Source organism: Aulonocara stuartgranti (assembly GCF_965226115.1).
Source record: "Aulonocara stuartgranti genome assembly, chromosome: 13".
NCBI lineage: Eukaryota > Metazoa > Chordata > Actinopteri > Cichliformes > Cichlidae > Aulonocara > Aulonocara stuartgranti.
Genome location: NC_138949.1, coordinates 7,595,841 through 7,606,138, shown reverse-complemented (window position 1 = coordinate 7,606,138; position 10,298 = coordinate 7,595,841). Strand labels below are relative to the sequence as shown.

The 10,298-nt window shown below is 43.8% G+C and overlaps 1 protein-coding gene across 1 annotated transcript; it reads left to right on the top strand.

Moving 5' to 3' along the window:
• The first annotated feature begins 986 nt into the window (after positions 1-986).
• Positions 987-3,242, top strand: LOC309719959 (epithelial cell adhesion molecule-like). The gene is made up of 9 exons (XM_082556409.1): positions 987-1,174; positions 1,616-1,723; positions 1,819-2,080; positions 2,170-2,235; positions 2,327-2,390; positions 2,482-2,580; positions 2,669-2,887; positions 2,976-3,017; positions 3,115-3,242. The coding sequence occupies exons 1-9, from the start codon at positions 1,114-1,116 to the stop codon at positions 3,136-3,138; spliced, it is 945 nt and encodes a 314-aa protein (XP_082412535.1). The 5' UTR covers positions 987-1,113; the 3' UTR covers positions 3,139-3,242.
• Positions 3,243-10,298: the final 7,056 nt, after the last annotated feature.

The window sequence follows — 10,298 nt, the reverse complement described above, 5'->3', positions numbered from 1 at the left end:
CTGGAAACGGTTGATCTACTGGGATTTTGATACACAAACATCTTTTGGGTGGACAGAAAATGGTCTAAGAGAAAACACTGATGTCAGAGGAGAATGGCCACACTGCTTTAACATGACACAAAGGCAACAGTAACGCAATTAACCACTCGTTACAAACACGTTATGCAGAAGAGTGTCTCTGAATTCATGTTAAATGAATTGCAAATGGGCTGCACCGGGTGCTACTGCTGTTAGCAAACAACAGTAAACTGAGGTTACAGTTTGCATGTGCTCACCACAATAATGTGGTTTGATGAGTTTCGATTTTGTTTCAACATCTAGATGGTACGATCCAAATATGGCATGAACAACATGAAAGCCCCTTTCCGTCTTAATGGTTCAGGCTACCAATAGTGGTGTAATGGTGTGAGGGAAATCTTCTTGGTATCAAAGAACAGAAAGCCGAGGTTATAGTTTACATAAGATCACTAAAATGTTCTGGTCTGATTAGTCTTGAGTTCTGCTGCTGTAGTGTCAGACTTCCTTGTAAACAACCATGAATCTGTTCTGCCTTTTATCAGTGGTTCAGACAGCTGCTGCTGGTTCAACATGTATTTTTCCTTGATGTTACCTTGTCACAGTTTAGGCTCCTTAGTACCAACTGAAATTTTCAGGGTGAGATTCACATCTCAATAAAAAAACAGAGAATTATCTTTCAGTTAACACTACTGATTTACATCCTGGAAGAACTTCCATACTGGAAGAAAGAGCGAAAGAGATCATATGTAAAAGGGAATTTTTGAAAAAGTGCTTATAAACGTTATAAATGATCTTTTTTTTCTTAAAGAAATCTTTTACTTCGTGTTATGTTTTTCATACCAGTTGTACTTTCCATTGCAAATATTAATCACAGTTAAATTAAGGGGGGATGGCATTAAAAACTAAGCTAAGCTGTGATGTCATCAAGTACACTTCCGTTCATACTGTAGAACCACCGCGCTGCGTTCTCCTGAAGACTTTCGTTTGAACGAACTTGCGCCCACCGGAGCCTCGACTGAATTCTTCGTTCGGACTCTGCAGGAGACGGACGCATAGGAAGCGGACAAACGAAGACTTCTTTCTTCGCCTTTGATCATGAAAGTGTGGGTTTTTGCTGTTCTGGCCGCTCTCGCGGTCGGAGCCTCAGCTCAGAGCTGTAAGTAGTTTAAATTTGATACAAACTTGATTCTAAAAAGAAGCCACAGCTCAGTTTGAGTAGATTTAATGGAAATTTTCACAAAAACGAACAACCCCCCCCCCAACGCATTTTAAAAGTTCAGAGCACCTTTATTTAAGACATAGATAAATTATCTTTCTATGAGATGTAGTTTTGCTTGTTTTATTTGATCAAATATTGTAATTGGCCACCAGAGTTGAACCAAAAAGCTGTTTTTAATGTTACACTAGCTAGTTTTGTTGGTGGTGGGGAAGGTTTCTTCCTCTGTGTTGGGACTAGCACCCAAAAGATTCATTCTTATATTCTTATTCATTCTTATATAATACTAACTATACTGTACAGTCACAGTATAGTAATGTGGTTATGTATTTGAGTTCCTGTTAATAACCTGCTAGTGTGGTGGTGTTTTTTCCTCTTTAGGTCCAACAACATGTGCCACTATGAAGTGGGCTATGTGCGACGGACCCCCATGTTCATGTACTCTTCTGGTTGGTAATGGTACAAAACAGCCCATAGACTGCACAGCATGTAAGTTTAGAAGTGGTAAAGGGGCTCCTTCCTGTTTCATATCCTCTGTTTGACACTCCAGCCTGCTCATGGTGTGCACTTTGTTCCCCCCTCAGTGATCCCCAAGTGCTTCTTGATGAAAGCTGAAATGTACAGAGCTAGAAAGGCCCTGGGCACTCGCAGTATTGGAAGAAAGCAACATGAGACCGCCATTGTGGACAACGATGGCATCTATGACCCTGAATGTGAGAATGACGGCAAATTCAAGGCCAAGCAGTGCAACAACACAGATGTGTGCTGGTGCGTCAACAGCGCTGGAGTCCGTCGAACTGACAAGGGAGACCAGACCCTCAAGTGTGAGAAGCTGGTGGAGACCAAGTAAGTGATTTCACTATAGTGAAGGATTGCTGTGAGGATGAATAGTTCAAGTATTCAACATTTCTTTATTTTATTTTTCCCTCTTCCAGCTGGGTCCGTCTTCAGCTGACACACAAGGAGGGGCCCACCAACGTGAATAAAGACAATTTGAAGGCGTAAGTCCACTTCAGCCCTTATTAAAAGTTAAGAAACATGCTGAGGCTGACATTTCCAGATCTCACCATCCTAATGTCTTTTTTAAAACAGTGCTATTGCAAATGAACTTAACAGCCGTTACAAACTTGACCGCAGCCTGGTGAAGGAGATTCAGGTGAGTGACAGTCCAACAAAAAACTGTTTGTAATTTAGAACAAAGCAAAAAGCACCACTGCCATGCTAACTAACATCCTGTCATTCTACAGTATGACCCAGACGCTCGCATGATTGTGGTTGATGTGACTAAGCCAAAAGGAGAGCGCATCAGTGACCTGTCCAGAATGGCCTACTACATGGAGAAAGACGTATGTACAACCTGTGTGTTTGTGTGTGTGCACGTTTTGTATAATGGACCCACTGGCTAACTTCATCATTTCATGTGACTTTCTGCAGGTGAAGGCGCTGCCACTGTTTACTGAGCAGAGGACCTTTACTGCTTCTGTGGATGGGCAGACTCTGATGATGGAGAAGATCATCGTGTACTATGTGGACGAGGAGCCCCCGACCATGACCATGAAGCACCTGACAGGCGGGATCATCGCCGTCATCGTGGTGGTGGTGCTGGCTGTGATTGCTGGCCTGCTGGCTGTGATTGCTGGCCTGCTGGCTGTGGTGAGCGCATCTGCATGTCAGAAGTGTCGTTTAAAGAACAAATGTTAAAACAAAAGGCCATAATTTAGTTTCTTCTCTGTGTTTGTAGTTCTTTGTCCAGAAGCGACAGAGGAAGTACAAAAAAACTCAGGTGAGATAAACGACCTGCTGTCTGTAAATTTATCTTTTGAGAAAAAAGGGTCATTATATAAACTTTTTTGGTGTGTCTGCTCTTTCCTCCAATTCAGCAAAGAGAGATGGAGCAAATGTAAAGCAGAGAGAGTGTGAAGAGTCGACGCGTACCTGACAGGCAGGATCATTGCTGTCATCGTGGTGGTAGCGATTGCTGTGATTGCTGTGGCGAGTGTATTTGTAGAGCAGGCACGTGCAGGGGGGGGGGGGCTAGAGGGGCTTGAGCACCCGCCCCTTTCCTGATGGGTGCCCAAAGTGCCCTTTTGTTGAGGCAACTTTTTAATTTTTTTTATTTATTTATTTATTTTTTTTATGTGTGTGTGCGTGCGATGTCCTGTCTGTGCCCCTCAACAATAATATTTAACTATTAATCACAGTTTTGCTAAATAAAAGGATCTGGCTTGCATCAGTCACATGATCACATTTAACCAATGATCGCCCTTGACGGCAGAACGCGCTGGTTACGAGCCGGGAACGAGCTCACAAAGAGCACGCGCATTTTTTGCGGTCCGGAGCTGTAGGAGAAACACAAGTTAACTCAGAGACACAGACTGATGCGACAAACCCAGTAAGTAGGTGTACAGCGTACACTGTAGTGTGTAGCACCCAGGAGTATTAGCTTATTACGTACACGTTGGTAAGATGTCTTGTGTCAAATGACGAACTGAAACAAACGAGCGTGCTGTGTGTGCAACAGCGCAACAAACATTACCTGTCCTTTTATTAACTGCACAGGTAGTGCTGGTCATAGCTGCTGGCTACCTGTGCAAGGCTGTCATGGGTCTGTAGCTCTGTCACCGTTTTAGGGAACATATTTAGTTTTAAAGTAAGTTTCCGGGCTTTTCCTGCCTTTCTGGAGGGATTATATTTCACTAAAAAACGATCTAATATGCATGTCCACATAATAATTATTATAATATATTAAAAAACACAAGCTGTATTTTAAAGAACATACATTAAGAAGCAGATTATATTAGATTTATATTTTAAATAAGACAAAATTTGGATTTTACAGCAGTAAAATGATTGTATCTCTACAGTTTAAACATGTAATAAACTTTGCCCCTGCACAGAGTGGATAGTGAAACAAATGGAATCATCATAAATACATTATTTCATATTTATTACTTCCCCCTCCTCATTGCTTTATTATTGTAGCTCTAGTAATAAATAATAATGTAAGGATTCTGGATCAGCACCATGATGCCCATAGTATATACAGTATTCTGAAGAAGGTCTAAAATGTCACTGTGTGTGCATGTGTGTGTTTTATTTAGCTGGATTTAAAAAAAATATTACTCATGATATAACATTGTCCAGACATGGCTGGTAAGGACCTGAGGAGGAAACAGCAGGAGCTGTGTGAGGCTACTAAAGGCAGGGCTATAACATTTTTCTGTCATCATTTTATTATAGATTAAGTGCAAGAGTTGTTAGGTGTGGACAATTAGATTATAGTTTATTGCAATAGCAAGTTGTGCCTTGTTCTCTTTTTTTTTTTTTTTTTTTTTTTAGGGAGAGAAAGAAAACCAAAGGGGAGAAGAGACGGTGAGAAGGGGGGGAAGAAAGAAAAAAAAAAACAAACAAAAAAAAAACAAAACACCTGGGTCACCTGTATGGAGAAAAAAAACAGAAGAGAAAGCAAACAACAAAGAGCAACATAATAAAAAAAACAGCACCATCACTATAAACTAGCTAGCAGTAGATATCAGTAGATACTAAATAATAAACGATATTGTGCAGCACGCAAGATAGACAGCGCACAATGTGCTTTGAGGCAGCAGCCAAGAAAGCTGTAGTCTGCGTCTGTGAATACCCGTGTGTACACCTGTGTGGATCAGCATGCTTGCATTCCAAAGGTTTCTCCATGTAACGATCTGCTAGGGAGTGTGGGGGAGCCACAGCCCCGTCCTCCAGGGTATGAAGCAGGTATGGAGGAGATCAAAACTCCAGACATCCAGAGGCCCCCAGAACACAAGAGACCAAGGAAGACCAACAGAGGGGCAGCCGCGCCACTGTCCCAGTAAGAGCTGAGGAGAGTCCCAGATGAGAGCTCACTCAGCAGCCGCGGAGCAGAAGCCAGGGGGGGGGTTGCATTGACGCGCCCGTGAGCTCCGCCGGCAGCCAGCTGTGCCTGAGTGACCGAGCCCCAGGCCGAGAAGCCGGGGGCACCCCACCTCCGAAGTGGCCCGAGCGAGCCCCAGGCTCCAGGCCCCGATAAGCGGCCGCCAAGGAGTGAGCCGGTGTGTACCCGGACGCCCATCCCCAGACACAAAGAACCACCAACGCACCGACACCTGAGGGAGTCCGCCACTGGCAGGGGAAGTGGTGGTGGGTGGAGATAGGCCTCCAAACCTTGGAGGGCCTGAGATGTCCCCAGAGAGGTGGCGTCTGATACCCAACCTGACATATAGACACAGACATACAGGCACACACAGACACAAACATCCATTCCCACCCTCATGCTCTCATATGCACTTACTCCACACTCAACCAACGTGGAGACAGACATAAAGAGACGCTGTACACACGATCACACTCCCCAAGCATACTCTACGAACCGGGTCTAGGTACCCCCGCCCCTGGAAGGGGGAACTGCACCCAGACCCAGGTGGTGTTACCCTTTTCCCTGCGGTGGGGGGAGGCAGACCGCCCCGACTCCGCAGCAGCAGGGAGGCCCCAGACCGCAGTCGGACGGCCAACTCCTCCTCCTAGCCCCCCCGCTCCAGCAGGCCGCAGAGAACGGGGGTGAGAGAAGACTTGTTCTCACATAGCAAGTGGAGAGTGATATATGAAATGATGGAAGGAAGAAGAGAAGCAAAGAGTGATTCACAGGCAGAGCCTAAATTATTTCTCACAGTTTTTTGTTGCCCTATGGTTCCAAGCGCTGTCACCAATCTTTGCATTTTGTTATTATCTCATGACACTTGTTTAATCAGCTACCATCTCTCCTATGGACTTTTTAATGTTTACAGTCTCAGATCAACACAGCCCTGCCCTTCCCATATTAGATTCTTGATGAATGTGTGTTGTTGTTATTCAGCCTGGTTCAATGTGCCCCTTTTTAACTTTGAGCACCCGCCCCTTTAAACCTCTCTGCACGGCCCTGCTTCAGTGACATTGTGACAGTTGAGGAAGTGGAGTGGGTAGGAGTGAGCTGCCGTTTCTTTTGATCACCTGTTTTCTCCTGTTTTGAGTAAGTTAAGGAGGTCAGAGTCTGTCTTCGTTTTTGGCACATGTTTTGGAAGGTTAGGTGTGTGGGAATCAGTTTAGATTCGTTTTGTTTATTATTTTGGCCTTAGCTCACCCCGACGTGTTGACACTCCTGTTTTGTTGTATCTGTTTTATCACTTTGTAAATAAATCACCTTTTAACAAACTGATTTGTTTCCTGTCACTGCTTCGGTCTTGTGGGGCGAGCGAGTCCTTCACTCATGTTATTGCCTGGCCCCTAGATGGGTCGTAACAACCTGCTTTAGCAAATGACAAATAAGAAGTCCATTGCCATGAACACTCTTAGTCTTGTTAAAACTTTATGTAGTTTATGTATAGTTTTTTTATTGACATGTTTCTATATTATATCTTATTTTTTCAGCTGCAAAAAAAGGAAAAAAGATCAAAATAAGTGTTTTTACTTCAGAAAATTATTATATGTTGATAGGCACAGTGAAGACTGACAGGAAAGTGGAGGATGGAGAGAGGGGAAGACCGCCTGGGTTCCTCCACAGTCGGCAGATCTCTGTCCAATGATGCTTTCATGTCAACGTGTGCCAAAATCTCTGAGGAATGTCCAAAACATGTTTATGAATTTAATTCATGCTAAAAGCAGGTTTTGTAAAAGGTTTTAGAGCCATGCTTCTCACCCCTCCTGGTATTTAATAATGTTAACATATTCTAACTGTAGCTTTAGCTGGTTTGTATTACTAATGTACACTGATGACAGTAACAAGGCTCTTTGTGGGATTTTTTTTTTTAAAGATCTAATTGAATTTTCTTGATTTGGGTTGAATTTGCCACGAAGATCAGGGCCCTATTTCAGGAAGCCGGTTTAGAAAACTCAGAGTGAAAAACGATACTCAGGGTTGAGTAACCCCGAACTGTCCAACTCGGAATATTCGGTTTCAGAAAGGCTGATAACAATTAGTTCAATCAACGCGGAGTTGCTTTAACCCCAAGTTAAGCGCGCGCACGAGGATACATAAAGCCCTGATTAGTGGAGCACAGATTAAGCGAGTCACCATGGAGACGGAGGGAAAGAAGGCGCGGTCAATGTATTTTACAGCGCTTGAGGCCGAAATTCTGATGGCAGCATAGGGCTTTGGAGCGTGATGTCACGGGGGTGGGCGATAACATGCAAATTTTGCGGGACAAAAGTAACACAGCCTCAGCTACAAAAGAAAGGGAGCATGCATGGCAAAACATAGCCGACAGAGTCGATGCGTGAGTGTTAATTTAAACATTGATCTAGGGATTTCCACCCATTTAACACGTTATTTTATTATATTTTATTTTTTATTTTATACATTTTATTTTGTGATGTGATTTGAGCGCAGGTGCAACCCAACAGGTCCCAAACGTTCCTGGCAGCAAGTAAAAATGAAATATAAAAATATAGTCCAAACAGGTAAGGTGTAATTGTATTATGAGCCATAGTGCTCGGTCTGTTTGTCCTATGTAAATCAATTGCAGTTAGAGGCTACATTAATTTCCCCTCTGTAAGCACTTATTGAAATTATCTGAGCACATTACAAGTACATATTTGCTTACTCTATATTCTCAAATGTGACCCGTTATAGCCAACAGAAAAAAAGCGGAGGCCTGAAAAACAGGTGGGGGTCCTCCACCACCACCACTCACAGAGGCTGAGCAGTTGGCTTCCACATTTGTGATAATGTTGGCAGCATCACATATGATCTTCACAGTGCAGAGAACACAAATTAGCATCCATTACTATAATGACATAATTTGTTAGTTTGAAATGCTACAGGGAACTATGTACCTGTACATTAATGCTGTGGAAAGACTTCCTGTTTACATAGTCTCCTTCATTTACTGAAGGAGCAATGATTGGAATGTGAGTGCCATCTGTACAGCCAATCACGCCTGGGAACCCTGAAAATAAATGTACAATTTAAGTAGTAGTTCAAGTATCACCACATCATGTATTAAGTTTTGTTCATCCTGCTACCTGCAATTTTGTGGCATCCCTCTTTGATAAATCTTGTGGGTCTATGACCGGGGAACACCACAAACGAGTACAGGAGACGTTTCAGTGCAACTGTAACATTCCTGACTGCCCGACAGACGGTAGCCTTGGAAACGTGCTCAGCGTCACCAATATTATACAGAAAGCTCCCGTTTGCAAAAAACCGAAGTGCAATACAAATAATATGTACAGAACTGAGAGGATGTCCGCGATGTGTCACATGAGCAATATTAGGCCTGAGGATGTTATTCAAATAAATTATAGATTGTGCTGAAAAACGGTAACGTTCACACAGGAAATCATCAGGAAATGATAAAATGTCCGAACGCGCTCTAATCACTCTCTCCCGGCGGAGAGCTCTACGGAGAATTTGGGCTTCACGATCTACTGGCTCTTCAAGGAAGGGGCACGCCATGTCTGACACTTCCTGCAGTCAGGTTTCCGACAAAGAGGCGGAGAAAGTCAGGGTTAGTTGAAGTAAACCTGCTAGGGGGCAGGTTAGCTTCACGGAGTGTGTCGTCATAGTGACTCACTCAGGCTTCAGCTGAACTCGCTTTGTGAAACCGAAAAACCAGAGTTTTCGTTAACTCAGGGTATACTTACTCAGTTTTTCCACTAAACCGGCTTCCTGAAATAGAGCCCAGTTCACAACAAAGTGACAGTGTTTTGAAATGTGTGCCAGTCAGTTCTAGCACCAGTCACATGGTGGCGCCATCTCTCAGCCATTCTGTTCACGTCACAGAATGACATAGTAATAAATCCTTGGATGATAAAACAGCCACAGATACTGCGCAGGTTTATTAGCTCTGTCCACTGGTGAGAAAACTGGGACAATCTTATGGCTTGTTATAAAGATTAAGGTGTCTGATCTCTTTTGACTGCACAATTGGTTACCCTGGTTACATGTAGCAGTGATAGACTTTGCACAGCAACAAGCAACAGTTACAAGCTCAGCATCTATGCTGCATGCTTGTTCAGGCAGGTGCTGAAAAAGCCAAATTTAGCTGTTGGCTAATTGGCATCCAGACTGGATGCATTAAATAGCCTGTATGGCTTCACACAGAGTTCCAAACTTGTCCTACAAGCTTCCTTAAAGTAAGCTAGGAGGCTACGTTTTTAAGTATGAGTAGTTATTTTTATATAACTTAAAAAAAGAAGCTCAAGTGGCTTTATTGTCATTTCAACCACTGAGACCATGGTGCTACATGTAACAGTAAATCAGCACAGGACTGCATAAAGTGCAAGTATGCAAAAATTAAAAAAAAAAACTGTGCAACAGAACGATGCATACACTAGTCGGTGCAATAGAAACGTGCAACAATGACAGCGGGTTGTGCAAAAAGTAGCTGAGGTAATGAAATGAATGTACAAAGGTATGTTTATGGTTTGTGTTCATGTGTGTTCCCACTAGAAAATAAAATGAACCATTCTCTCTCAGGCCCTCCAAATTATGGAGGCCTTTCTGCCCTCACCACACTCCCTGCCAGTGGCTGATGCCCTCAGGCGTCGGTGTGTTGGTGGTTCACTCTGGCACAGCTGGCTGCCGGCAGAGCCCATGGGCACGCCACTGCAGCCCCCTCTGGCTTCTGCTCCGTAGCTGCTTGGTGACCCTTCGTCAGGGGCTCTCCTTTGCTCTTCCCAGAAGGGTGGCACGGATGCCCCTCTGGTGGTCCTCCTTGGGCTCTCACACTCTGGGGCCTCTGGATGTCTGGGGCCTGGATGTACTCCATGCATGCTTCATGCCCTGGGGGACGGGGCCATGGCCCCCCACACCGGCTAGCAGATCGTTACATGGAGAAACCTTTTGAATACAAGCGCGCTCATCCACACAGGTGTGCACTGTTCATAGACACAAACCATACCTTTCTTGGCTGCTACCTCAAAGCACATTGTGCGCTGTTGGTCCTACGTGCTGCACAACAACATTCAATATTTAGTATTTACTGTTTTTTACACATAGCTAGATTAATGTGATGGTGTTGGGTTTATTATGCTGCTCTCTTTTTTGTTTTCTCTTTTTTTTTCTCTCAACAGT

Excerpts from the sequence above, each read along its gene's own strand:
- LOC309719959 (XM_082556409.1), top strand. The coding sequence starts at position 1,114 with ATGAAAGTGTGGGTTTTTGCTGTTCTGGCCGCTCTCGCGGTCGGAGCC. Across the intron at positions 2,391-2,481 it reads GCCTGGTGAAGGAGATTCAG|TATGACCCAGACGCTCGCAT; the intron begins GTGAGTGACAGT and ends GTCATTCTACAG. Across the intron at positions 3,018-3,114 it reads GGAAGTACAAAAAAACTCAG|CAAAGAGAGATGGAGCAAAT; the intron begins GTGAGATAAACG and ends CCTCCAATTCAG.